The sequence below is a fragment of the Calonectris borealis genome, chromosome 21 (genome assembly GCF_964195595.1).
Source record: "Calonectris borealis chromosome 21, bCalBor7.hap1.2, whole genome shotgun sequence".
Lineage (NCBI taxonomy): Eukaryota > Metazoa > Chordata > Aves > Procellariiformes > Procellariidae > Calonectris > Calonectris borealis.
Genome location: NC_134332.1, coordinates 347,712 through 375,598, shown reverse-complemented (window position 1 = coordinate 375,598; position 27,887 = coordinate 347,712). Strand labels below are relative to the sequence as shown.

The 27,887-nt window shown below is 64.5% G+C and overlaps 1 protein-coding gene across 1 annotated transcript; it reads left to right on the top strand.

Moving 5' to 3' along the window:
• Positions 1-28: 28 nt before the first annotated feature.
• On the top strand, positions 29-25,441 carry NPDC1 (neural proliferation, differentiation and control 1). Its single transcript, XM_075170153.1, is given in 9 exon segments — positions 29-139; positions 14,701-14,844; positions 21,043-21,150; positions 21,293-21,469; positions 21,587-21,653; positions 22,097-22,298; positions 22,301-22,416; positions 22,535-22,631; positions 23,676-25,441. Coding segments are annotated over 9 exon segments (1,083 nt in total). The 5' UTR covers positions 29-45; the 3' UTR covers positions 23,754-25,441.
• The last annotated feature ends 2,446 nt before the right edge of the window (positions 25,442-27,887 follow it).

Below are 27,887 nucleotides of genomic sequence, written 5' to 3'. Positions count from 1 at the left end.
GCCCGCAGCCGCCGCGGCCCCCACGCCCGCCCGCGTCGGTGGACGATGGTGGCGGCCCGGGGCGCTGCCGCCCGCCGCGGAGCGCTGCTGCTGCTGCTCGCCGCCCTCGGGGCCTGCCGCCTGCGCCTCGCCCGTGCCGGTGAGTGCGTCTCCGTGTCCACCCGTGTGCCCCCCGTAACCACCCCTCCCCCGTGTCCGTGTCCCCCCCGGTGTCTGTGTGTCCTCCCTCCCTCGCGGAGGACCGCGGATGCTCGTGTCCCCTTCCCAGGGGACCCGCGTGGCCCCTCCCACGGCGAACCCGGTGCGGTTGCCCCCCCCATCCCCACCCCAGGAGGGCTCAGCATCCATGGGTGTTCAGGTTCTCAGCCCCCTGGGAGGGGGCAGCGGGTCCCTTCCCGCACCGCGGCTCCCGTGCCCCCCCCCAGCGTTCGGGGGATCCGGGAAGCTGCCGTGGGTTAGGGGCCGCTCAGCAACCTGGTCCGTGCATCCGCATGGCCTGAAAGCGAGGTGGGAAACGGCCCGTGGGCTCCCCCCCACGCAGCCCCACAGGCTCCCACCCCACCCGGCTCCCAGCCAGGCCCCGCAGCGCTCCCCGGGGACGGGCAGCGCCATGACCCTCCTGCCTGCTGCTGCAGGCAGGGCCCTGGCAGCGGGTGGCAGCGGCACAGGGCTGGTCCCCGGGAGCGGTTTGGGGTGGCAGGAGGAACCCGTGGATATGGGGCCTGATCCTGGAGCGGGGAGAGAGCGTGGGCTTGTGGGAGCGGCCCTATGCTGTGATGCTCGTGAAGCACCTTTCTTGGGGGGAAAAAATTAAAAAAAAACCCAACAAACCCCCAAAACAAACAAATAAAGCTGCTGTGGTGACCGAGCCATCCCAGGGAGCCGTCGGGAGGCTGTGTCAGGCCGGGCAGCGTGAGGGCTGGCCAGGCCCGGAGCGCCCTGTTTGCTCGCCCGCCCGGAGTCGCTCCCTCGAGGGGCGCAGCAGCAGCAGCATCGTCGCGCCGCGGGGCTGAATCGGTGACGGAGGCGTTTCTCCTCTCTCCCGGGGCAGAAAAAATGCGTGGCTTTCGTTTCCCTCCTAGCAGCACCGCCTTCGGCCTTCTTTCTGTTTTCTTAAGGGTTGTTTTGGGGGTTTAGGGTTTGGGTTTGTTTCTTTTTTTTTAGTTTTGGGGTCTAGGTTAGTGCATTTCCCCTCCCGGCGGGTCTGGCCCTGGACATGCGCCGTGGCCCCTTGCCCTGTGCCCGCTGCCAGGGTGCACGGGGCCGTGATGGGCATAAACACCACCCCTCCAAAAACCCCAACCGCCCCAAGCATTGCTGCCTGCGGGGAAATCTGGGGGCTGCCTGCCTCTGCCCGCGCCGGCTGGTCGCACCGGCAGGGCGGTGCGGTGTCCCTGCCTGGGGGGCGGCGTGTCTCGGGCAGGTGCTTTCCACCTCGCTGGCCGCAGGAGCTGGGGAGCGCCTCCTCGCTCCCAGCATTGTTTGCAGATCCAATATTATTCTCCCTGCTCCGGCTCACCGGAGGGGCGGATGCCGGGCAGGCAGCCTGCCGTCAGCCGAGGACGGTGCGGCCTCGCTGCACTCCTGCCTGCTCTATGGGAGGGTGAGAAGGTGCAGGTTTCTTTTAAACCTCCCAGCGGTTTGAAACATCCGGGTCTTTCCGTGCTGGGGGACTGGAGGCGGAGGTGGGGATGCTCCTGCGCTCTCCCTCTTCCCATGTGTTGAGGCCAGGGTGGCCCGGGTGGGGGTACCGGTGACACAGGCTGCGCTGGGAGGAAGGAGATCTGGGCTCTGATGCAGCCGCCGGTGATCCAGCATAACCTCCGCCGCCTCCGAATTTAAGGGGTTGGGGCGGGATAAGCTGGCCTGGCAGTGCTGCTGGGGAGGGACCCCTCAAGGGGCTGCTCGGGGCAGCTGTGCCTGTGGGCTGTCGCGGGGGGGGGAGGTAGCAGAATTTCCCCTTCCTTTCCCCTCCCTTCCCAGCCCCGGGGGCTGCCAGAGACAAGGCAAGTGCGACGGGCCTGGCTCCACCGGCAGCAGCCTGCTCCAGCGGCTGGGTTGTCACACGCTCTCGGCAGAGGTGAGGTTGGGATGGACGGCTCAACCTCTTTCCCCCAAGCGAAGGCTGGGGATGGTTTCTTTGCGCCGTTTCCAATCACGTCATCGTACTGCCTGGAAATGCCGACGGCAGCATCCCACTGCCGGGAGGTTGGGTCTGTGCTGCGTGTGGCGGTGGGGAGCTCTGGGCTGGGGTGCCTGGAGGAGCATCCCTGGGATGGCTGGGCTGGGAAAGGAGTCACTGTCCTGTCCCCGCAGCCTTCCTCGCTGAGCACGGCGGGGCAGGGGAAACGTTGGCTGTTTCTTCCCGTTTTATAATTTCCCTTCTGGGCAGATGGGGCAGAGCTCGGCTTTCTCTGGGGACGGCTGCAAGGTGGAGGTGGCAGGGCCAAGGGCAGCTCCTGCTCCAGGGCGTGCTGCTGAAGCTGGCTCCTGGCGAGGAGAGAGCCAGGGGAGAAGGTCCTGGACCACCATACCCGCATCCTCCTGCCTCTGCAGCTTCAGCAAAGCTTCTTCAAACGGGGGCTGGCATCTCCTCCTCCCCACCTTCATCTGCCAGTGCTGCAATCCAGAGGCCCCTGCAATAGATGCCATCTCCTGGGACGCAACAGCACATGGCACGGTGACATCCGTACCTTGCCGAGGGCTTGATCTGAACTGGAGGAAGGCTTTGGAGGTGGTGCAGCCGGTGGTTTAGTTTTGGTTGGTGCTCCTTAGTTGTATTTTTTCCCCACGTGTCTCTATCCAGCACACCCAGCTTCAGGCAGAAACGCTTCCTCACCTATTTTCTGGCTGCATTTCCTGGAGCATTAGTGAGAGTCAGACTTCTCACCTCTTCTCGAGTAATTTGGTTGCCAAATTTCATCTATTATTATTATAAACAAAAAAAGATTTTCCAAATGGGATGACAGGCGAGAACCTCTTTTTTTTAATAACCCTGAAAACCCCGGCCCCACTGCTGCAGCCAGCACTTTGCATCAGAAACACCCGGAGAAGCTGTTCAGCAAAAAACAAGTGGTCCTTTCTAGTCCAAGTGACCCATTTGGCCACGTGTGAACTGCCGGCTCCTCGCTGCCTTTCTTCCTCGTGCTGCTCAGGGATGCGGGTGGGAGCAGAGATGCTGGTGCCGACAGCGGCTGCCCCAGCTCTGCGGTGGGGCAGGGACTTCTTGAGGTCCAGAGCTGGGCTTGGCAAGGCAGGAGCCATCCCCTATGAAGTCCTCACGGCTCAGCCTGTGGTGGGATTGTCCATCTCTTGGCTTTTAATTTGCCTGCTTTGGAATTACAGCGCTGGGGAGGGAGCCGTGGCGGGGTCGGGCGCAGCGGGCTGTCCCCAGGGACCGTCATTCTGCCATGGGGCAGCTCCAAGCCCCTCTTGGGAGGATCGCAGCGGAGCCTGGTGCAACGGACTGGCTGCCCTGCCGAGCTTCCCAGGGCTCTGCCCGGTGGGTGAGCAGGGGGTGATCTCTGAGCCCCCCGACATCGGACGGGTCGGTCTGCAGAAAGCGGATATTTCCAGCCCCAGCTTTTGCTTGAGACACAGAGAAGGTCATCTGCGTCCCCCTGGTAGCGGTGGGCAATGGTCCCGCTCAGCGGCGTGCAGCCACCCCGTCCCTTCGAGCCCCCCATGGCTGCACGTCGGGGGGTCCTCTGCCATGCTGGTGCAGACCAAGTGTTCCCTGCGTGGCAGCTGGGGCATCGCTCCCCCGGGAGCTGCACGTTGCTCCCAAATTGGATTTTCTATGTGACTTTATTCTTGGAGATAACGTTCCCCCTCGTTCTCTGGGGCTACATTTGCTCCGCTGGCTCCCACCGTGAGAAATGAGCCCTGGTGGGTAGGCAAGGTGTGGGGGGAGCTGGGGATGTGGTGCATGGGCATCTACGGGGCTCCGCGGGTTGGTACCTGTGCCAGGGACCTGGGCAGGGTGCTATCTGTAGGCGTGGGGAGGGGGAATGGATGGAAAGAGGCCCCTGATCTCAGTGATCCTCATTCCCGATGCAGTCAGCATCAAGAAAGAGTTTGAGTTTTATGGAAGAGACGTGGTGAAAGTCCCTCCTCTCCTTTTGCTGCAGCTTGCTGGGGACCCGCAAACCCGTGTGTGCCCACCCTGTGGGTGCCAGCGCAGGGAGAGCTGGAGCTTGGGGTGGGAAGACTGTGGTCCCGGAGCCTGGGAGATGCTGCAGTTACATTGTGCAGGGATCCTCAATTTCCCTGGCAGCTCCGAGTGCGAGTTTGGGGTCTGCAGGTGGTCTCGAGGGTCTGGGGTGGGACCCTGGCCTAACCGCAGGGCTGCGCTGCCCGGAGGGGGCTCCCTGGGGATGCCATGGCCCCGCAGAGCCGCCCCCCTCCCCAGGGACCCCTCGCTCCCCAGGGGCGCCTGCGCCCTTCCCGCAGTGCGAAGGGGAAGACGAGGCCAGGGTGTTTGCCTGAAACGTCTCTTCTGGGCCGTGGGGGTATTAAGGGAGGTAATCGGCTTGGCTCTGCCGCGCGCTTACGAGTGGGCGCTGGGGACAGGAGGGGTGGCAGCGTGATGGGGCACTGGGGACAGGGAGGTTGATGGGGCTGGGGAGTAGAGGGGTGATGGGGATGTTGGGGATAGGAGGGGTGACAGGGTAGCAGGGACAATGGGGACAGGAGGGGTCACGGGGTGACCGGTGTGCTGGGGACAGGAGGGATATGGGGCCACTGGGTATAGCAGGGGTGATGGGATGGTGGGGGCACTGGGAACAGGAAGGTTGATGGGGGGTGCTGGGGACAAGAGGGGTGATGGGGTTGTTGTGGATAGGAGAGGTTATGGGGTGATGGGGGTGTCAGGGACAGGAGGGGTGACGGGTGCAAGTGCTGGGTCCCTGGGCGCCGGGGACAGGAGCTGCCATCGGTCCCATCCCTTAAACACGGTGCCCTCCTGCTTCACCCCCATGGGGAGCTCTGGGTCTGGTCCCCGATGGGTGCAGTGGCTGCCCCAGGCTGGCTGCCCCCCAAAACCCTGGGGCACGGCCCCAGCGCTGCTGCCAGTGCTGGGGTATCTCCCTCCCCTGTCTGGGCTTTACCGACCGCTGCTGCCGTGGGGGTGACTAGAGCACCGAATGGCGGCAGCAGGCCTGTAATTAGCCGCTTCATGAGCTAATGATAATTGCAACGGGAAGAACCTGACCGTTAAGTGTCTGGAGTGCACTTTGAATTGGAGGAAGGAAGCGCAGCCGGAGCAAGTCCCGGTCCCTGCCTCTTCCCATCCCGGAGCACCGGAGCACTGCGGTCTGGCAGCTGCCCGCCCTAACCAGTGCACCCAGTGGCGTGTTGCTGGGGTCCCTCCTGCATGGATGGAGCGGGGCAAAGCCTTTGCGGGAGGGAGGTTTGCTCTTTGGTGGGGGGGGACCATCGCTTCAGGTGGGTGACACGAGAGGTGACATGTCAGCTGGCGTGCTGGCAGGGACCCTGGCTCGTCATGGCACAGGGGTCCCCCAGGCTCCTGGCCCTTGTTCCTTTCCTGTAGAAAGGAGATGGTGATAGAGGTAGAGGGCAAAAGGTGGGGAAGGCGCCGCTCTTGCTGTGCACCCATAGCACCCATGGGTGCTGCCTGGGCTCGGCTGGGGGTCTGCAGAGGAGTGCTCCTGGGGAGCCCATGGCTCTTGCGTGCGGGAGGAGCGGCTCTGCCTCGGGGAGCTCATCGTCTTGCATCTGTCGGGGATTATTTCCCAGCCGCTCGCTAAGCCGGGAGAGGGGGTGGCCCCGGTAAGCTGCCAGTAATGTGACCCATCCTGCGGCCGTAATTCTTGGCTTCCTGGCTGGAAAGGAGAAGGTTTCCCTGAGCCGCAGGGGATAAAATCCAGCCCCAGCAGGACACGATGTCCTGCAGGTCTTTATCGTTGGTGGCGGCTGAGTCAGTGTGGGCGCAGCCGTGGGCGCAGCCCGGGCAGGGTGGGGTGATGTGGCCCCTGCTTTTCCACCTACCTCTTGCCTTGCATGTCTGCGGGATGCGGGCTGCCCGCCGGGGGTCCCCGCTCACGAGCCATTGGAAAGCCAGAAGCATCGGCCCCTATAGCCCCTGGGACCTGCTGAGAAGTGGCCGTGTCCCCAAACCCCCATTTCAGGGTGACCAGCTGGTGGGAGTGCCGAGGCTGGTGCCGGGCGCAGGTCAGATGGTAGGGGGCAGGACAGACGGACTCCCCACCCCGAGTGAAGCCACCTGTGCTGCCGCTGCCTCCGAGCTGCCCGAGAGTGTTTAATCAGCAAATTCGTGCTGGTGCATCTTTACCAAAGGCTGCAAAATGTCTCCCGGCAGCGTGGGACGGCAGCGAGGCGTGGGAGGGCTTTGGCTTTGCCAAAGAGCATCTGGCCCCAGTGGGCGCAGCGGTGCTTCGCTGGGGAGCTGCCGCTCCGGGGTTTTATTTCCAGCCCAGCAGTGGGAGCACGCGGGAGTGCACGGCTGCTCGCAGATGGCTGAGCTGTGCCGGTGCGGCCGTGCCAGCCCTTGGCCTGGCAGCTCCTTGGGTGCTTGGCTGGGTGAGGTGGGCTCACGTCTCTCACCTCCCTGCTGGCGGTAATGGGTCTGCAGGAGGAGCTCGCTGGTGGCCATGGCTCTGCTCTGCTGCGGCTCACCGGGCAGGCGGGTGCCCTGGCAGACGGGGCTCTGTGGGTGCTGTCTTGCTGATCGGTCGGTGCCCGGCCATTGCCAGGAGGAGAGAGAGGTGGACCCGAGCCCTTCGCTCGAGGCTGCTCAGGGCTTCAGGTGGTCAGGTGGGTCCGTGCTCGGAGCAGAGCTGTAAAACCGCCTGCACCGCAGGGCACAGCCCGCCCCGGTGCTGCCCCGGTGCGGGCACAGCAGTGGTGCCAGGGCTGCCCATCCCCTGCGATGCTGGCACAGCGAGGGTCCGGCACCGTGCCGCGCTGCCGATTGGGGTGTCCCAGAGCACCGTGGGGATGCGAGGAGGGGTCCCCCTCGCCAGTAGATCCGCCATGCTGTGTACCCGGCGTGCCCATGCTGGCCCCGCTAACCCGCTTGCAGCGGCGCTCTGCACCTTGGCCCTGACCACTGGCTGTTTCGCCCGTCGCGCTGTGCCAAACCTCGGAGCCCAGCCAGTAAAAGCGGAATTTAAAAAAACCCAGCCCCTGCCCCTGCCCCAGCCCGGGTGAGCTCTGGGCAGGTTCGAAGCCCGTTGGTATTTGCTTGAGCAAAACCTGATAAACAAGACTGAAAGTGGGTGGTTCAAGCTGCGAAGAACAGCAAGGTGCTTTTTGGCATGGGGTGGCATTGGGGACAGCCTGGGGTCCCCACTGCAGGTGGGCGCATACCCAGCTGAGCCGGGGCTGGCGATGCAGAGCAGGCAGGTTTGGGTGGGCAGCACTGGGGAAATGGCCTATGGCATCTGGTTTTCCTTTTTCTTTTTTTTTTTTTTTTAAACCATTTCTTCTATTCCTGAATGCCTGACGCAAAGCTCTTGGGGCTGGAGACAGCCTGGCGCTGCAGGGCCACCCCGGCACGGCGGGGGATGCAGTGTGTCACCCTCCCGCGGCGGCACAGCCTCTACAGGGCTGGAGCTGCCCATGAGCAGCTGGAAGGGGACAGTGAGCCAGAGCCAGCAGTGCCCAGGGAAGGTGGGGGACCGGGGGGGTCTTGCTCAGCTCGGTGCCCCCCCGTGGGGCTGTGGGATGGGGCGAGGTGTGACGTTGGCTTGGTGACTGGCTCCTGCAAGAGACGCACGGGGCTCTGCAGGGTGACGGTGGTCCCTTGTCCCCTGGGGCACGTGGTGGCCACCATCCCGTGTGCCACAGGCAAGGGGGCCGCATCCTCTGCTGCCTCCCGGCTCTGCCTGGTCCCTGCCGGGGTCTGGAGCTGCGGTTTGCCGGAGCTGTTTCCATCCATCTGGGTGCCATCTCCCCTTCCCGCAACGCCCAGCTCCTCTTCCCTCTTGTGCCAGGCGGGTTCCCCCAGGGTGGGGAACAGGGATTTTTCTGGCTAGTTAAGGGGTTTGAGTAGCAAGGACACGAAATCCTGCTCCCTCGGCCTGGCAGGGGGAGGCTGCCTGGTGCTCCCCCTTCCCCCAGCCCCGAGGCGCAGGAGCAGCTTGAGATTTTGGGGTGCTTGTAGACAGGGTCTGCTCTAAAGCAGGGACGGGCTCTGGGGTAACACTGGCAGTTGGGGAGGTGAAGTGTTGGGGTTGCCAAGGGTTTGGCATCCCCCCACCTCTGGGGAAGCCTGGCCCTCCATTTCCTCCTTGGCATTGAACCTGAAGGGGAACAAGGCTCTGGGAGCCCATCGTGATGGCCTCAGGGCTGCAGCAGGCAGCTGCCCTTGGCGTGGCTCCCGTCTCCTCTGCCACGCAGCCCCGCTGCCTCCTCAGACCCCAGCCCTCCCCGCGCTCGCTCCGTCTCTTCCCGGCACTGGGCGCACCCTGCGCTGCCTGCAGTGCCTGTACACTGGGGCCCCGGTGCGGGCAGCCCTCCCCGCGGCGCCTGCCGGGGCTGGTGGCTCCAAAGCAGCCAGCAGTGGCATTTCAGCTGGGTGACTGCCTGTGGTGGCATTTTCCGTCGTTCCTGGGTGGGGATGCTGCCGGCAAGACAGTCCCCTCAGCGGGAGCATGGTGCAGCCGAGGTGTTTGCTGGGCAGGCAGGGGGGATGCTGAGGGGGCACCCCTGTCCCCCAGCCTGCAGGGACACCCCTGCCCCCCAGCCTGCAGGGACACCCCTGTCCCCAGCCTGCGGCACAGGGCTGCTGGCACTGACATAAGCCGCTTTGGGACCGTCCCTGCCAGCGTGCTTTATCAGCTGGGCCAGACCCCGGTGCCCGCCCGGCTGAACCAGAAAAGCTGGAAGCCCCAGGTGGCCGCAGGGACGGGAAGCCCGGTGGCACGTGGCCTTTGCGTGGACAAACCTGCCGAAGCAAAAAGCAAACAAGCACTTTCAGCTACAAAGTGCTCGCCAGTGGGCCGGCATGCGCCGGTGCTGCTGCAGCAGGGGGTGGCGGGGGGTGCCATGTCCTCCTTCCCCAGGAGCAGCGTGACTGGGTCAGCATTTGCGGAGAGCCCCGCTCTGCTGCGCGGGAGGGGTCTCCATCTGCTGCATTTTCGGGGGCAGGAGCACGGCAGTGACGTGAGTGGCCGCAGGCAGCGGCAGGGCTCCCACAGGGGCTGCCGGAGCAGTGGCAGAGCCTCGCTGGCCGGGACTGTGATGCCAGCGGCTGTGCCCGGGGAGGGGAGATCATTCCTGGGGGTATGGCCATGCCTGGAGCCCGGCTCCCCTCCGCCTCCTTTCATGTGCAAGAAGCAGCAGGGCAGGGGGGATGCAGCCGGGTCGGGGAGCCCGGCAGGGCTCAGGGCCGCTGGCATGGTGTTGGTTCCATGTGGTGCCACCCGTGGTCGGTGTGTGCAGCGGTGCCAGGGCTGGAGCACCCACCTGGGTGACCCCAGCATCCAGCCTGGCTTTAGCTGTATTATTGTGGCCGCTGGCAGTTGAGGCGGTGACCACCCAGCTCACCCGGGGGCTGTGTCCCTGGGCACGGGGGGAGTGGGGCTGGGGCTTTCGGGTGTCTCAGCCCGCCCTGCTCCTGCCTGCTGCTGAGCATCTGCCCCGGGGAGGCTGTAGGGCAGAGGGAAGCGAGACCTTGGGGGCGGGGGGGTGGTGTGGGGCAGGACGCCTGCCCGCCTGCCCAGGGCTGGCTCCAGCCCTTCAGAGCCAGGAGCAATTTGCAGAGCCGGGAGGAGAGCCCCAGATGGTGCCAGCTCGCAGCGGAAGCACTGGGAGGGCAGGCAGGCTGCAGGCAGGCTGCAGGCAGCTCCCGCGTCACCTGGCCGGAGGAGGAGGAGGAGTGACCTTGGAGCGGAGCTGGCAGACACCCCGGCGCTGTGGGGCCCGGACTGCCGCCGCTGCTGGTGATCTGCCGTGCCCTCGGCCATAGTCATACCTCCGGCTGCCGCCGTGCGCCAGCGTGCGGGGGCTCGACGTGGGGGTGGAGACCAGCACCCCTGTTCCCCGGGCACCCCAATATCGCCCACACACCTGGCGTGGCCCCGTGCCCTTGCTGCCATGCGGGGCCGGACCCCCGTGGCCTCGGGGCAGGCTGCTCCCGGCGGGCAGGCGTGAGCTCCGTGCCCGCTCGTCCGCCGCAGCTGATGCCCAATGGGCTCTGCCAGCTCATGCCACGGGCACCAGGGCCCCATCAGCCGGGAGGCTGGGTGTTGGCGTTGCCAGTGCACGGAGCATAAGCACTCAGACCAGCGCTCAGCGCTAATTAATTAACCTCTTACGTTAACTTTTATCTCTCTATCTGCGTCAATGACACAGCGGGGGCAGTTCCTGCCTTCCCAGCCACCCGAACATCCTCCCTGGTGTTATTGTGGGTTTTTTTCACCTGTATGTTTTGGCACGAGTGTTGAAAAACCGCTTCACGCAGGGCCGTGACTGCCAGCAGCTCTGTGCCGTGCCTGGCCATGGCGAGACGCTGCCGGACCCTACGGCATTCAGAGGGGCACAGCGGGCACCCCTGTTGCAGGCGCTCTGCTCATCTCGGGGCCTGCCCTGGGTGCCTGGCACAGCTCTCCACGGGGTGGGTCCTCGGGGCTGGGGCTGTTGTGCTGAGCTTTCCCAGCCAGGTAACCCGTCCGGGGGGGTGTGCGTGTGTGTGCACACCTCAGAGCTCGCACGCCAGTGTTTCCTCCTGTGCACGGAGCTGTTCCCGCTCCCACGCGTCCCCGGCTCACGCTCCCCTGCTGTTTGTCTTTCCGTGCCAGCTGCACGGTGTCCCGCTCACCCACTGGCCTTAGGCTCAGCTCCTGCCTGCATTTCTGCCTGCAGGGAGCCACCCTGCCTTCTCCAGCACCGGCGGCTTGTCCCAGCCCAAGCCTGGTTTCATGGGTTCCCTCTGGTTGTGCTGGGCTGGGCTCGCTGCCCACCTGCACGGGAGGTTTGCACCGTGGCAGCCGTGGTGACAGCGGTTGGATGGAGCAGCCCCCTCCTCCAGACCCTCCTGGCATGTCTGGGCGGCAGCGTCCCGGCTGTGCGGTGGCCAGCGCTGGTTTTGGACTCCATGTTATTGCATGCTCCTCTTGCTTCGCCTTACAGCTAGTTTACACCATCCTGCAGGTGGGTCCGCGCTGCCCTGCCGTGTCCCCGTCCCCCGGGACCAGCCTGGGTCCCTCCTCCCCGTCCCACCCATGGCCAGGCCGTCCCTCCTGCCCCAGCAGCCAGCAGGGCCGGCCACGCTGGGCCGCACTGATGCCAACCGGGGGCATGGCTGGGGTGGGGGGAATTGCAAATTATCCCAGACTCGACAGCAGTCCCATGGGAGCAGAGACAAGACTCGGGGTCTGCAGCCTGCAAGCTGGCACTGGTGCAGGTGGGCGGCATGGCCGTGGCACGGCCACTGCCAGGGTGGAAACGGGACCCACGTGCTGTGCCAGCCCCGGCACCCACCTTGGGGTGGGTGTGCAGGATGGGGGACACACGGCCAGAGCGCTGTGCTGGGGCTGGGGAAGCCGAGGGGTGATGGGGAGGGTCAGGTACACCCTGAAACGGGAGCTGGACCCCACCGCCTGCCCGCTGGAGCACTGGGCAGGGTGGCACCGGCCACCCTGGGCACGTGTGGGTGTGCAGGGCTGTAGAAAAGAGGGCCAGCGAGGGAGGGTGGAGGGGGTGGCAGCCCCCCAGGGTGACGGCAGTCAAAGATGCCCCCATGGCTCCTGAGTGCCAGCACGGGGGGTGCTCAGTCCCTGGCACCCGGCCTGGCATGGAGGTGCCCATTCTCACCAGTCCAGCCGGGGAACAGCTACTGGACTTTGGGGTGGGCTCAGAGAGTGGCAAAGCCCCCGTGGGACCCCTTACCCTGCAGGGTGCCCACACAGCGATACCTGCTCACTAACCACTGATTGATTACACATGGAGAGCTTAATTAGATCATGCCCGCCTGTCTCGCTCCTAATCCCAGCCTGTGACAGCTGGGCAAGCACAGCTCGTTCCTCAAACAGAGATAACGACGTTTTATATATTCCAGGCTGGGGTTTATTTAACTGGTTGCTGGGCACTGGCTTGAGGCTGCCCCCCCCCAGCCCTCCCGCTGCCCTCAGCTGGCTCCGAGGTGGCTCCGAGGGTCCCGCCAGGGTCTCATGGTGCTGGGTGGCCGCAAGTGCCGGGTGACTCATGCCAGGGTGGCTTCCTCCCACCAGTGAACAGCTTTCAGCAGCACCTGTGTTGGGGGGACGTGTTTCCACGAGTCCATGGCACCGGTGGGGGTCTCCAGTGTGTCTCCCAGTGCCCCACAGGGATGTGGCGTGTCCCTGCCCCTGGGGCTGTGCAGTGCCAAAACCTCCTCCTGCCCCTCAGCAGCCACGTGTTTTGGCTGGTTTGTGATTTATAACCCAAGCGGCCTTGAGAGCGAGCCCGGGGCAGGCGAAGCAGGCGGCTAAGTCCAATTTCTGTGCTTAAACACCTGATTATTTTCCCATTAAGCATTAATTCTCCCCCAACCGCCTGGCCAAGCCCCACACCATCCCCAGGGAGCAAACCTGGCTCCTGTGGGCACAGGGTTCTCTGCCGCCCGCCCCAAGCGAATCCTCTCCAGGCTGCTGTACCCAGCACGGGGTTCAGCCAACCCGAACTGCTGCCCTAACTGCAGCTGCCAAGAAAACCCTGCCCGCAAGAGAAACCACTGCAGCAAAGGCAGCTCTGCCCTTCTTTGGCAGCGTCACCCGGAGGGTGATGAATGCGATGCCCCATGGGGTGCACTGGGGAGGGATCTGGGTGCAGGCTGGGGGCCATTGGTAGCGGTCGCACCCGCCGGTGAGCAGTTTAATGATGAAATAGGGCCGTGCAAAGGGGGATTTGTTGTGGGTGGCATCCTGCTCGGCATCCCGCATGTATTGCTTTGGGGTGGCATCCCGCTTGGCACCTGTGCCCTTGCTAGGGGAGCAGAGCTGCCACAGTGGCCCTGGAGCTTCATGTCCTGGCAGCTCTATCTTTGCACTCTCCACCGTGCCATGCCTGGGCATGCCAGCGGCTGCCCCCCTCGCTCCCGGTGTGCTGCAGGGATGGGGATGCTCGGGAAAGCCCCCAAAGTTGGGGTGCCCCTTCTCACCGTGCTGGGTGCTGTGCAGCGCCGGGGCTGTCCCTGGTGCTGCCATCCACCAAGGCACAGGACAGGCAGATGGCGGGCGCTTTGCCCACCCTGTCGGCGTGGGTGGCAAGGGCTGACGGGGATGGCTCAGGGAGCGTGGGACGGTGCTGGGAGGTGGCTCCTGCCGTGACTCATCGCCGGGCCGGGGGCGGCCAGGCCTGGCCCTGCTCCCGGTGAGGGCCCCGTGGCAGCGCTGTCCTGCCTGCTGCTGCCTGGTGGCAAGGTGAAGAGCAGGGCTAGGGCAGCTGTATGCTGTGCCCCCCCCATCCAGCTGTGCCCAGCCCAGGACACGGGCGTACTGAGCGGTACCGGCTCCGCACTGCCACCAGCTCGTGACGGGGGGACGTCTGTGCTCGTGCCGTGGCAATGCCAGCAGTGTCACCGTCTCCAGCAGTGGCTCCTGCTGCCGTTGCTGAAGCTGGGACCTCAGAGTGTCCCCACAGCCCCACGCCGCAAGTGAGACCTGTGCGCTGGCCCTGCGTGTCACTGTCCCAGCTGGTCACGGTTCCTTTCTCCATCTCCGCACGCAGTTTGCCACCATCACCCAGCCTCAGGACTCGGCTTTGCATAGGACCCAGAGACTTTGTGTCCCCCCAGGAGGTCCCACTGGCTTGGGCCGGGCTGGGGGAGGACCGGGGCTGCTCCTGGCCATGGCAGGCTGCCACAGCATCACGAGCATGTTGGGTCCAAACGAGGTCGGAGCATGGGAGCTTGTGCCTGTCCCCAAGTACCGGAGAGGTCCCCAGGTCTGACATGGAAACGAGATGCCTTGTAAAGCCATGAGGAGGTTTGGGCCCTGGTGTGTCACCGGGGAGAGCTGGGTCCCTCTGTTTTCCCCTGTCGCAATGTCACAGGGATGGAAACTGAAGCTGCTGCTGCCTGTGGTGACCTGCCACAGCCGTGCTGAGACTTTGAGCAGGGTTGGTTTGGGGGTCTTTTTGTTTGACAGCTACCACACGAGCATCGGTTTGTGTTGGTTGGATTTCAGCTGCCAGCCTGCTCGGCCACTGCCTGCGTGGTGCAGGCGGGTGCTGGAGACCCTCGTTGCTGCCAGCTCTGCGGGACTCAGGGTGTCCTGCAGCACCCTGGGGCTTGGGGCGTCCCCGCAGGACGGTGACGCTCTGAGGCTCGTGGCGTCCTGTGGAATTGTGGCACCCTGGGGCTTGGGGCATCCCAGGGGACGGTGGCACTCTGGGGCTCAGGGTCCCATGCAGGAGGATGGGTGCTGCCCGCTCTTCCCTGCAGGCAGCAAACAGCCTTGCGCAGGTCATAAAATCATGGAATATCTCGAGTTGGAAGGGACCCATAAGGATCATTGAGGCCAACTCGCAGGTCATTAGAGCCTACGTAACTGCAGTCGGTAATGGCTTTGCAAAGGCAAAGGGGGGCCGAGGGGCAGCTCTGGTGAAGCTCATCCGCACCCGTTAACTGCAGCAGGCGCTGCTCAGGGCGGCTGGGCCCCCTGCCAAGCGGCCACAGACCCGGGGGAGCGTTTGACCCCTCTCCTTCTCCTGACCTGTTTTCTCCTGTCCCCGCAGCAGCTTCGTGTCCCCGGAGCCTGGACTGTGCCCTGCAGCGCCGGGAGTTCTGCCCGCCAGGGTCGGGCACCTGCGGCCCCTGCCTGGCCCCCTTCCAGGAGGACAACCATGGGCAATGCGTCCAGAAGCAGCTCTCACCCAGTGGTAGGTGCACCCACCCTGCAGCAACCCCTTCTGCAACCCCCTGCCCTGCCCTGCCTGCAAACCTGCCTGCAAACCTGCCTCGCACCTCTGCAGCTCCCATGCCTCGGAGCAGCCCCCTGCCCCAGCAGCACCTCTGCTCCCCGTCCTCTGGCTCCTCCTCTCTGTGGCAGCCGTACCCCCGTGGGGATGGCAGCTCTGCTCCCTCTCCCCCCAAACCCCAGCTCGCTGCAGTTGTGGGGTGGTTTTGGGGCTGGCAGGGAGCGCACGGACCTGACCCCGCTCCTTGTGCATCCTCCCGCAGCCACGCCAGAGACCTCGTGTGCCGCCTGGCCCGGCCAGCACCCAGGGGTGCCGGAGTCCCGGGACAGGAGGGGGCCTGGGTGGCTGCCGGGGTGCTCTGGCGTGGGAGCTTTTTGCAGGAGAGGACGTGGCCGCACAGAGCCCCAGGCTTTGCAGGAGCAGGGTAGCGGCTTTTGCTGCACGGAGCCGTGGCTTGTGCAGACCCCATGGCCAAGGCAAATGGGTGCCCGCGGCCTCACCTGTCCCAGGGCTGAGCCATGCCAGTGTTTGGGATTTCAATACCTGGTTCCCATCGGTTTGAGACGTTGGAGCTGCCGCCTCCTCCTCCGGTGATGCCCGGCATCCACACAGGGAGGGTTGAGGTGGGCAGCGCCAGGTAGGAGCCTGGCCCAGCTGCGCAGGAGGGCACCGAGGGCTGCACCGGGTGTTACTCCCCCTGAGGGAGCCGTGGGGCTGTGGCAGCCTGGGTGGCTGCACTGTGCCAGTGGGAGAGACGGGCAGAGCATCCCCTGGGAGCAGCAGGGTGACCATGCCACCCGTGCCACCCTGGGTGCCACCCTGCATGGGGCTCTCCCACCCGCTGCTGCGGTGCATGGAGGGTGCGCAGCCAGTGCTGGGGGCAGGCACAGGCATTTTTTAGGGTGACCCTCAATTGTTCATGTGGCTTGGAAAGCTGTAGGCAGAGCTGTTTCTGTGCCCCCCCCTTGTGGTTTTTCTTGCAGATTCAACCAGCGGGCGAATTAAGACTGTAATTACGGCTCCGCCCAATTATTTTTGCTTTAACTAAAGTGGAGCAGCCTCTGTGCGTGGGGAAGGAGCTGGGGCCCGGCTGTGCCCTCGCACGTCAGGGGCCTGCCTGGTGCGGGGTGGGGGCTCTCGAGCGCCTCTGAACCACCTCCGTGCCTGCTGCAAAATACATCAGCATCTTCCTCCAGCCCGCCCTTCTCTGCTTTTCGCTCCCCAAAACCCTCTTGCTAAGGGGGGGTTGGTTTTTCCATGGCAGGCAGAGCCTACAGTCCCTCCTGCAGCCCGTGGGCACCCCGCAGCATCGCCCAGACCTGGCGTGGGGCTGAGCTGGTACTTGCCAGGCAGCATCCCTGCTGGCACAGCAGCGACCGCCCCCCCCACAGGCCCTCGCCCCCACCCCAAGGCCTGGGGAGCTCCCAAAAACACACAGGGTGGCTCATCCCACGCCGGGCGGTGCGGGCAGGGAGGACAAGCATGGGCTTGCTGGGCCGTGGCAGGACCCAGAGAGGCAGCTCCCCCCGCACCCGAGCTGCTGCCTGCACGGGAGGATCCTCTGGGTTTTGGGGCGGTTACTTTGTGTTCTGTTCCCGTGTCTTGGGGACGTTCGGGGTCCCGCCAAGGTGCAGCCAGAGCTGCCCTTGGCCCGCAGCTCAGCCCGTGCTTTGCAGCGGGTGGGCACATGGGGCACGGCAGAGATCATCGTGCCCTTCGTGCCATCAGCCTCCTGGCAGGAGGATCACCCCTTAAATCAGAGGGGAGATCCCAAAGCGGGGCCCTGGCTTTGCGCAGCCCTTGGGTTCTTGGGGCTGGGCTGCGCTGAAATGGGAGCGATGGCTGGGGGGAATGAGAGAGGGGATGGCACGGGGATGGGGTCCAGACTTGGCGTTTGGCAGCGAGCGGGGGTCCAATGGGCAGATGTCCCCTGCCATGGGCTCCACATTCACGGATACTGAATGGCTTTAACAGTTGTTTGTGGTTTATTTTTTAATGTGAAGTCTTGGGAGCAAATTCCCGTCTCGGAAGGGCTGCACATGCGCCGGCATCTCCATAGCAACCCCATTCCATGCCGGCTTCGGCAGGGAGATGTGGCCACGGTAGCATCCTCACCCGGCTTCAGCAGAGAGAGATGTGGGACCGCCGTAGCATCCTCACCCGGCTTCAGCAGAGAGGTGTGGGACTGTGGTAGCATCCTCACACGGCTCCTCTGGGACCGTGGTAGCATCCTCTCCCGGCTTTGTCAGGGAGATGCGGGACTGCAGTAGCATCTGAGAGGATGCTGCGAGGATGCCGGGAGGATGGAGACCATCCCAGGGTCTCTCCCAGCCCCGTCCTGTTGTCTAAAGCAATGCCACCACCTTCTGGCAGCAAAAGTGTGGGTACAGGGGGAAAAAAAGGGGATCCCCTCCCAAATCCTGTATTTTAGCATGCAGGGGAGCGGTAGCATCCTGAGGATGCCCAGCTCCTTTTGGCAGGGAGGCACCGATTTTTTCCACGGGTGCTTTTGCATCCTGCCTGGACCTTGGTCTGGCAGCAGCACCCAGCTGCCTGGTGCAACCAGGGGAGCTTGCAAGGATGCAGACGGGCTGCGATAGTTGCATTTGGGGAGGGGTGCCGCGGCTCAAGGATGCCTAACCCTTTAAAGGGGCTGCCCTATGCAGCGACTGCTGGTGACGCCGATCCCAGGATCCCAGCTGCCGCTGTGCTTGCCGTCGCGCCGTCCCCGTGATTGGTTGCGGCTCCTGGCAGGAGTGTGGGCAGCAGCCGGAGCTCCTCTCCTCCAGTGTACCCGTGCAGGCAGAGAGGCACCGAGAGCAGCTTTTTGGGGTGAAAAGTGGCATTTTGGGGTCTCGGGAGGGCCATGCACGTGAGCGGCGTGTTCCTGCCATTGGTGACAGCGTGTGTGGGTGTCTCGGCGTACCCGGCGCAGCACCAGCACAGAGGTGAGATGGGATGCGCGGGATCCCATGACGCGGTGCATCCCGCAGCCGCTTCGGCTGGGCGGGCAGCTGGCTGCCTGCACCTCACTGGCGCTGCCTGCCTGGGGGTCTGAGCCCCCGAAACGCTGCCAGCACCACGGTGCTGCGTGCCATTTGAACATGCCGCGATGGGTTTGCAGGATGCGGTTTGGGTTGGTGAATCCCATCCCTGCTCCCGTTTGACTCCACCAGCACGGAGCCAGGGCTGAGCCCCACCAGGCTGCGGGAAGCGCTTGGGGAGGAGGGGGAAAAGGGGGTCCTGGCTTGTGGACCTGGGGGTTCCCCTCTCCCTGCTTGCTGTGCTGCCAGCAGCCAGGAGGGCATCAGCCGTCCTGGGGCAGGACTATAGAAAGAAGTGGATTTGTAGGAATTTTGTGCCCTCCTGTGGAGACTGTCAACATCAGGTTTCCTCCGCCCGGGGCAGAAGCCACACGTGTCCCTTCTTGCTCCCTGCTGTCCCCAAACCCATCACGGTAACTGGCAAGACCCCCGTGGGCGTCCCAGGGTTGAGCCCTGGAGACCCTGGGGAGGGGAAAGCCCCAAGGAGGGGCAGGGCAGGGAGAGCAGCTGGGCTGGGATGCTGTGTGCCAGCCTCGCCATGCCCTCCCTGCTTGCAGGCAGGTGGTGGGACCTACCATGAGAGGGCACCCGTGCCCTCTGCAAGCCCTGCGTGCACCCTGCGTGCCCTGTGCAAGCCCTGCGTGCCCCCTGTGCATGCCTTGTGCGTACCCTGTGTGCACCCTCCGTGCCCTGTGCATACCTTGCTTGCACCCTGTGCCTGCCCAGCGTGCCCAACTTGCGGCAGCAGGGCTGGGGGGACCTCTGGGAGCCCCCCCATCTCTGCTCCTCTTGCAGCAGGAGCCAGGGCCTGGGGCAGCCAGGCAGGAATAGGGGGTCAGCCCTGTCCCCTGGGAGCAGCCCTGGGCCAGCGTGTCACCGCAGTGTTTCATCCACCTGCGGTGCCCGGAGGAACCGGCCGTCGGTGCCAGGCTGCTTCTGCCCTGCAAATGTTGCAGGGTGGCAAACGTGGCATCACGGGGGGAAATCTCAGCTGCCGAACAAAACAGGGGTGCGGGGATTTTGAGCTGCTGAAAGGGAACTTGGCGATAAAGCTGGTTAATGCAGGTGAGCAGCACGGCCCAGGCACTGTCGGCAACGCTGGAAACCACCAGCGGCACAGCTGCCTTGGTTTTGCTCGTGCTGCTTCGCACAGCGGGAGGCTCAGAGTGACCTGGGAGCTGCTCTTGCTGGTTTTCCAGCTTTTTTTTCCTTTTCCAGCCATGTCACATTCATCCTCCTGAAGCGTTGGCTGATGCAGCTGCATCAGCCCAAGGCCAAGGGGTGTCAGTGCCCGGCTGGACCGTGCGCCCCGTTGGTGGCAGCACCAGTGCAGCCCCAGGCCTGACAGTGACAGACATGGGCACGGGCAGGGCTGTCCCGTGGGAGTGGGGACAGGCCTTTCCCTGAGCGCAGTGGGGAGCTGGAGCCAGGCTGTCCCCATCCCAGGCACCAGGATGTCCCCATCCCGGGTACAGAACTGTCCCCATGAGGCACCAGGCTGTCCCCTCCTGGGCACAGGGCTGTCCCCACAGGGCATAGGGCTGTCACACTCAGTCCCATGCCAGGTCCCCTGCCCATTGGGATAGCCTGGCCCCATGCCGGCACCTTGGCACCGTGGCACTTGCCCGTCGGGCACAGCGCTGGTGGCACAGCCCCAAACCTGGCACCGCGTGGCCATGGTGCTGCTTTGCAAATCGCTTTGGGGGTGGAAATAACAGGGTGCAAAGAGCTGGGGAAACCGGGGACTCGTGGGGTGCTCTGGCTCCTGCCAAGCATGGGAGGCTGGGGAGTGGTTTGAGGAGCCAGGGGGCACGGGGGACATGGGGCCATTGGCTCTTTGTGCACTTGTTTAAACCAAGAGTGTCCCCCTTTTAAACTGGTTTTTGGCTTGTGTGGCTCTGAGTCACAGGGCAGCTGAGTGGCCTTTGTGCCCAGCTCCAGAGGGAATGGGGGTTTATTTCCAAACACTGGGAGCGAGGACAGATTCCAGAGGAGCTCTAATTGTTATAACCTTGAATTATCCGGGAACCGAGCTGCCGGTACCGCCTTGCCTTTGTATGTCTTGATTTACCCTCCAGGGCTTCCCGCTGCGGACAGCCTGGATATGGCAGTGCCAGGGCAGAGGGAGCAGGGATGGGGACGGGGACTGCTCCTGCCTTTAAAGTTGAGTTTAATCCTGTTAAAAGCAGAGTGGTGAGCGTCAGAGCTTGACTCTGCTCAGCGAGCCTGAGGACAGCAGCTCCACTCCTGCTCCGCGCAGTCACCCCGTGGGTGGGCACCCCCAGGCCAGGGTGGGGGTCCTGCCTGTGCCCCGCGCCGCAGGGGCACCCAGCCCTTTGTGGGTCCCCGGCATGCACCGTGCTAGGGCACGAGCTGGGGCAGCCACCCATGAAACGCCCAGCCAGCCCCTGGGGATACGTGACGGTCCTCGCTGGACGGGGCACCCCAACTCCCTCCCCAAAGGGGCCGCATCCTGCCAGGCACTGGGCAGAAACCGGCCCCCCAGCTGGAGCGAGGGTTCTCACCAGCTCCTGGACAGCCCCGGATGAGCCCTGCTCTGGGGTGGCTCCAGCCCCCTGGGCCGTACAGGACAATTTAGGGTGAAAAACCAGCGTTCAGGTGTCCCCTGCCTGCCTTCGCCTTGCCACAGCTGCCCCTCGCACCCCGCAGCAGCGGGGCCGCTGTGGGGTGTCTCTCCTGGTCCAGCTTGTGTCCCTCCTTGCTCAGGGCCATTGTGTGGCCCCAGGTGCAGGGACACCGGGCAGGTCCTGAGCAGCAGGCGCTGGCAGCCTGCCTGCTCCTACGGGACTCTGCAGGACCCACTGGCTCTGGCACGGGGGCGGCTGCGGCCACTGTTGCTCTTGCAACCTCCAACAGTTGTGGGGTGAGAAGCATCCCAAAAGCGGTGAGGACACGTGCAGATCCCAGGTCTCGGCTTTGGGACCGCTGGCGTGCCGGAGGGCTGCATCCGAGTGGGCTTGGACTCCAAACCACCCGCGTTTGCTCATGCTGGGACGTGAGCCCCTTCTCGGGGGCATGCTGGGTCCGGCCCTGGGGCTGGGTGCGTGGCCGCGTCCCGGGGTGTTGGTCTCACACTCGCTCTCTCCCGGCGCAGGGCGGACATCCGTTCCCAGCTTGGAGGAAGAAATCGATTTTCTGGCAGATGTGCTGGCCAGGCAAGAGGCTCCTCGCCCCCAGCCGCTGCGGGATGGCAAGCCCAGGAGTAAGTGCCTGCTCCCCAGCTCCCACCGCTCTCTGCAGCGGTGCCAGGGACCCCGCAGCAGCCAGACCCTGCACCCCAGGCTGGTTTGCCCTCCAGAGCTGCCCAGGCGCTGCTCTGCTCATAGCTCTACCTTCTCCCGCAGCCACCCTGGTCCCTGCCGGCAGCAGACAGCGTGTGGCCAGTGTGCTGAGAGAGGGGCTTCTCAGGGGTCCCACCGGCAGTGAGGCAGCCACCACCCGCCCCACCTCTACCACCGCCGCGGTCCAGAAGTACCCGGTGGAGGCATCCCCCATCCCTTCAAATGACGACATGGTGCTCGGTGAGACCCTGGGGACAGGTGGCTCAGGGGAGGGGGTTTCACATCCTGGCTGGGGAAGCGTGGGCTGGTGGCACTGTGCCACCCACCGTCCCTCTGTGTCCCCCTCCACCTCTGCAGGGCTGATCGTGGTGTGCACAGTGGCCGGGATCTCGGCGCTGATCGTGGCTGCAGTCTGCTGGTGCAGGTGAGCCGGGGCTGCTGGGGCCAGCCAGTCCCTCAGTGTCCTTGTGCCCACGGGAGCTTGTTCCTGTGCCTCCCGGGTGTGTGGGGGGGTTTGGAGGAGAGGCAATAGCTGTCCTTGCCAGTCCCCCTGCACGTACAGCGTCTGCCAGTCGGGGCTGGAGGACAGCAGTGGGACACCCTCGTGCCAGGCACAGGCTCCTGGGAGCGGGTGGCACCTTGTTTGGGCATCGCTGTGGCGCTGGGTGCTGACACCCCCAGCACATCGGTGCCTCGTGCCCAGGCCCCATGGGATGGAGGTGGCTGTGCCTGGGGGTGCCACCTGGGTACCATCGCAGGGAACAGGGATGTGGGTGGGAGGGCTAAGCCCCCCCGGGGGTCGCTGGCTCCCGTATGGAGTCATCCACTCCAGTGGCCCCTGCCAACCGCTCCCCTCTCCCCTGGCAGGCTGCAGAAGGAGGTCAGGCTGGCACAGAAAGCGGACTACTCAGCACAGCGAGCAGCCAGCCCCCTGCCCTATGACAAGATCTCGGTAAGGCGCCCGCGTCCCTCCTTGCAGGGTGTTTGGCGCTGGGGCCAGGCGTGTGCTCTGCTTGAGGGGCTTCCAACACAACGGGGGACGCCCACCAGCAGGGCTGGGGGCTCTCCGGAGCCTGGACTCCACACCTGTCCTTGCTCTCTCCGCAGCCCGGGGACAAGACACTGGCTCAGAGCGCCCAGATGTACCACTACCAGCACCAAAAGCAGCAGATGCTCTCCATGGAGAAGTAAGCAGCCCCAGGAGCAGACAGCAGACCCAGTTGCTGGTCCATGCCCTGCCATTAACTGGGGTGCTGTTAATCATCCCCCTGGGCTTCACAACTTCTCTGCATCCTCTCCCCCCAGGCATAAAGAGGAGCCCAAGCTGCCAGACTCTGCATCATCTGACGAGGAGAATGAGGATGGAGACTTCACCGTGTACGAGTGCCCCGGGCTGGCTCCGGTACGGCGGGCACAGGGCGGCTGGGGGAGACTGTGCATGTGGGGTGGGATCCAACACATGCCTGGGATGTGCAGTTCCTTGCGAGGAGCCTTTTAAACACGTCCTTCATCAAACCCTGAGATGGTCCAACCCCTCTGCTTCCCCCGCGTGCCTTGGCCAGGTCCCACTGGAGCTCTCCAGTGGGCAGGAGCGAGTGCCCTGGTGTGGGTGCCCCGGCACGGGGCTGTTCCCTGGGGAGCGCTGCCCTGTGGCCGCAGGAAGGGAGAGCCGGAGCAGCCCTTGACAGACCCAACCTGCCGTCCCTGCGGTGCCAGGGATGTGGTCACTTCGGGCTCTTGGGCACCGGGACCGGGGAGCTCGTCCTGGAGGGGATGTGGTCACCTCGGGCTCTTGGGCACCGGGACCGGGGAGCTCGTCCTGGTGCCTCCACAGCGCCTGGACGGGGGACCTGTGACCCCTCAAAGCCAGGGGGGACTTTCCTGGCTGGCAGGGGACCCCGCGGAAGGGCAGCTCTTAACAGCCCTGGGTACAAAGAGCACAAAGAGACCCAAAAGGAGCCTTTCACATGGTAATGGCTGCGGAGCCCGGCCATCAGGGCCCAGATTAAGGGTCATCATTAGGTCTTTACAGGCCCATTAAAGGGCACTTGATGGCAGGCAGGCAGTCTGGGCAAGGAACCCCATTCCTGCCAGCCAGGCTGGGGGTCCCGTCCAGGGGTCCCCAGCCAGGCTGTGGGGTCCTGTGCTGGAGTCCCCACCCAGGCTGTGGGGTCCCATCCCATCCAGGACCGTGGGTTTTACACACCATGACCCCGTCCCAGCATCCCCAGCCGCTCCTGGTGGGGAGGCAGCTCCTTCCCAGGGGTTATGGCAGGGACCCAGTGTGTGTCACCCCATACCAGCCCACGAGGTCTCCCCCATCCTCCCTCCTCCCTGCTGGGCTGGGGTTCAGACTCAAACCCCTTGGGACAGCGTGGCTCAACCCCAGCTGGTTTCTGACCTCCTGCCTTTTCCTTCCCTCATCTTGCTCCCTCCGCCACCGCAGACCGGAGAAATGGAAGTGAGGAACCCGCTGTTTGACGACTCCTCCTTACACCCCTCCAACCCCAAGTTGCACCAGTAACACCCTTCCTCTCCTCCGCCCGAGCTCGCTACGGACTGTATGCCCAATGCCGAAGCCTGGTGGGGCGGCCGCGCCGGAGGGGCACCCGCAGCCAGGCAAAGGGGCGCGGACCCCACTCTGCCAGACTGTTCGACGCCTGCCCAATAAACACCCACTAACAGCTATGGGAGGGGGGGATCGCCCCCGTTTCCAGCGTCCTTGTCCTCTTTGCTGCTGTGATCGCGTCCCTGCCTTGCCCTTCGCTCACTGCTCTCGGGGACACACCAGCCCCGCGGGGGGGGCGGCCGCTGCCTTGGCACAGAAACTGGGGGGGCTGCAGCGCTGTCTCTTTGCATTTGGTTTTGAGGAGGGGGCTGCTGCCTCGGCTGCAGCTGGGCTGATGCAACAGCAGCTGGGAAAGGGCTGTGGAGAGGGGGTCGGAGAGCAGGAGAGGGGCCAGAGGGGTTGGGCACTCTTGTATCTGCAGGGGAAGGCATCAGGGCTGCCAGCCTGCCCAGAGCCCCTCTGCCAGGGATGGAGACTTTCCCTGGAGCTGGTGGCATTGCTAAAGGCTCTGGTGCCTGCTCTGCCCCCTCCTCCCCAGCCCAGGCAGCCCCTGGCAGCAGGGTCCTGCTCCCAGAGCCAAGGGCAGGAGCAGGAGCGGGCTTGGGCAGGTGCTGGCATCACTCCCTGGGGTGCACCTTCAGATGCTGCCCTGCGCAGTGCCCAGCCGGGAGCAGAGGCTCTGCCCCGGCCCCTGCACCAGCTCCATCCTCTTCTAGGAGTGCTGGTCCTCGGAGGTCCCAGGGTGCAGACAGTCCCGGTGGCTTGGGACCCTGTGCCGGGCTGTGCTGGCGGAGATGGAGGATTTCCTCACGGCAGCCCTGGGTGCCGGCTGGGCTCTCACCCCAGGCCTCCATGGGGTGAATGCTCAGAAAAGACTCAGGGTTTTGGTCTTAAGCCCGTGTGGCTGTGGGGGAGGAAGGAGCCAGACTGGTGGGGGCTCAGGAGGCCGGGAGGGGTAGCCAAGGCATGGTGGCTTTGCTGCGCTGCTTCTGTGCCCCGCGGAGCCCATGCCCTTTGCAGCATCCCTGTGGAGCCCAGCCCGTGGCAGGGGACAGTCTCTGCTGCTCCATCCTGGGCACCTCCTGGGCTCCAGAGACCCCCTGCACCCCTCCGCTGCCCGTGTCTGCGTCCGGGCTCACCAGCCCCCACTGACAAGTCCTTGCTCAGAGCCCAGTGCCGTTCCCCAAAGCCTCCCTGGTGCATTGGCCGTCACCCCTCCAGCGTAATGCCTGGGACGAGTTTTGGGTTGCTTTTCACAGACGTGGCTTCATATCCAGACCCTGGCATGGACTGTCACGGCCACGGGTGACCTGTTGCATGCAGGCGGTGTCTTGCATGGCAGTGACCTCTTACACACGGGTGGCCTCTTGCACACACGGGAGCCATTGCACGCTCAGGAGCCATTGCACGTGCAGGCAGGCACAGGCAGGGCAGGCAGCAGCGGCAGGGCCCTGTGCCGGTGAGCAGTGGTGGTGTGGGAACGTCCCCGGCGGGGTCACTGGCAGAGGCCGTCACTGCGCAGATCCTTTCCCCGCACCCTGCTCCCTTACCCGTGGGCTGCTGCCCTTCTCCCTGCGCCCCTTGTTGTTGTATGGATTGTAGTTCTTTTAAAAGGAGATTTTATTAAACGACCATGTTTGAGACCCATGCGAGTGTGTGGTGTGGGGCCAGGCTCCCCACTGTGGGGCCCTCGGCTCGGAGCGCTCCTCTCGGGAGCAGGGTGGGACGGGGAGGGAGGATGCTGTGGGTCCCCCATCCCAAAACCTTCCCCGGGGAATAGCGAGAGCAGCCGCCCTGCTCCTGCAGCTGGAGTAGCCTCCAAGCCCTTCCCAAGGGTTTTCCCAGACCCAGCAAGAACCAGAGTTTATTTTCTTGCTTCTCAGTGTTTGCCAGGAGAGGTTTCCCCAGAGAAGGGTTGGGTGGGAGCCCCTGGCTGTGCCTGCCCCCACCCAGCCCTGCAGCACCCAGCGCCCACCCACTCTCATCAGTCCTCGCCCCCAGGGCCGGGCCCTTCACACCTCAGCGGGGCCGGCAGATAAGGGCTATCGTGTCCCCCCATTGTGTGGAGCCTGAGCTCCTCTCCCGGCCCTTTGATCACGCCAGCCCCCCATCAGGCCGATACAATCTCGTCTCCTCCTGGTTTCGGCAGCCTGGAGGGTGGGTGCTGACTCACCGCCAAAGCGCCCGTGCACCATCCGGGGTGCTTTGCTCAGCCCCGCTCATGGGTGGCCCCGGGCGGGCAGCATCGCACCCCAAACCACCTGGGCCCGCACCAAGGCTCATCCCTGGGGAAACCCAGCCTTGCACCCCCTTCTCCAGGGTCCCCAAATTCATCCTTCCTTTGCTCTTGGTGCCTGCCCAGGCTTTTGGGGAAGCTCTAGCTTTGAGTAAAACCCGGCCTCTCCTCCTGGGAAGACCCCCTCACTCAGGGCCCCCCTGGGAAGCCATGTCCCCACCGCATGTCCATGGAAGAGTCACTTGTCCTGGGACACCATGTCTGTGCCACAGACATCCCAGGACAGCCTGGGTGCAGGGTCTGTGCTGAGCCCCAGCCTGTCTGTGCCTCAGTTTCCCCAGCTGTAAAACAGCAGGGAAGACTGGCTGGTGTGTTCAGGCACTGCGGTGATGTGGGCAATACCCAGATTACACCCCGGGCTCTGTAATGCAGAGGCCTTTTTAACGAGGGGACAGATCTGGACCAAACCATCCTCCAGGACTTTCACCTCAGACGGGTTTGGAAGCACCAACCCTCCATCCCATCCACCCAGGTCAGCAGCCAAGCAAATTGTGGTGCCTTGGAGGAGCTTTGGCATACCTCCCAGGGCTTCTGAAGCTGAACCCACTGCCCAGCCCTCCCCAGACTGACCTGGGGTGAAGACTGTGGCCGGCTCCTGACCATGGGGCTCCTGACCATGGGGCCCTGACCCACCGTGTGCAGGGCTGCAGCCCGCCAAGGTGTGATTGCCTTAGGGGTGAAACTCAAGGGGATCCAGCACAGCCCCAATGGCTTCTCCATCACCTGCCCCAGGAGAAAGGGTGGGCTGGGTCATGCACTCTCTTAAAATCTTGTCTCCAAGCCAAACCAACACCAAACCAGCACACTCAGCAAAGGGTGGACAAGCAAATGTGCATCTCTGACCCCCAGCCTGCTGCCGTCTCAGTGAGCCGGGGAGGACAGAGGCATTTCTTTCTGCTCCCCTTTTCCTACCAGGATCCCATCCATCCCTGGCTGGGTTACAGACTGCAGAGCTGGGCCCGAGCCTGGAGCGTGAGCGGGCTCTGGCCACAGGGGTGATGGAGGGACGCATCCTTCCTCCTCCTGGAGCAGGCAGGAGGCTCTGCCCCAAAGGAGACGGATGGCCAAGCCCTGGCCATCGGTACAAAATGACCCCGCACAATAACCGGGCATCTCACACAGCCCCCCCAAAATCGCCCCATTGAAATGTATGGGGGGGGGCACACATCGAGAAACCCCACTGACTCCCTCCACATCCCCCAGCTAAAACCATCACTGCCACAATGGGCCCCGCTCCTACAAAGGGGCCGGTTCAAAGTCAACGTCTCCCTTCCCCTCCGCCTGTATATGAAAGAGAGCAGGAATGCGTTTGAGGCCTTGGCGGGCTGGGGGGCTTCCTGGGGGGATGGAGAGAAAGAGCAGGTTGGCAGGAGGAGGGGGTCCGGCCCGAGAACAATAAATCAAAGGGAAGGGGAGTTACTGCCCGGCCAAGGATCTTCTGAAACCCTGGGCCGCAGCGGGAGCCCGGGAGGAGCAGGGCTGATGGCTGCAATTGGAGTCCCGCAGCGAGACTTCCTCTGCCCGCTGGCAGGGGCAGGCAGCAGGGCAGGCCTGCCTGCACGGCGCCTGGGTGCCGGCAGCCCTGGCAGCTCGGCCCAGGGCCCGGCTCTCCCCTTGGCATGGCAGAATCCAGCACCGGCAGGGAAAGGTGCCTCACCAGGTCTGGGCAGTGGTTCCCGGCCAGGCAGGTCCTGCAGCTGCAGGGCTCGTGGATTTTTGCATTCTCAGTTTTTTTTCCTTGGGCTGCCCTCCCTCCCCAGAGCAGCCTGGCACAGCCGGGATGGGCAGCTTGG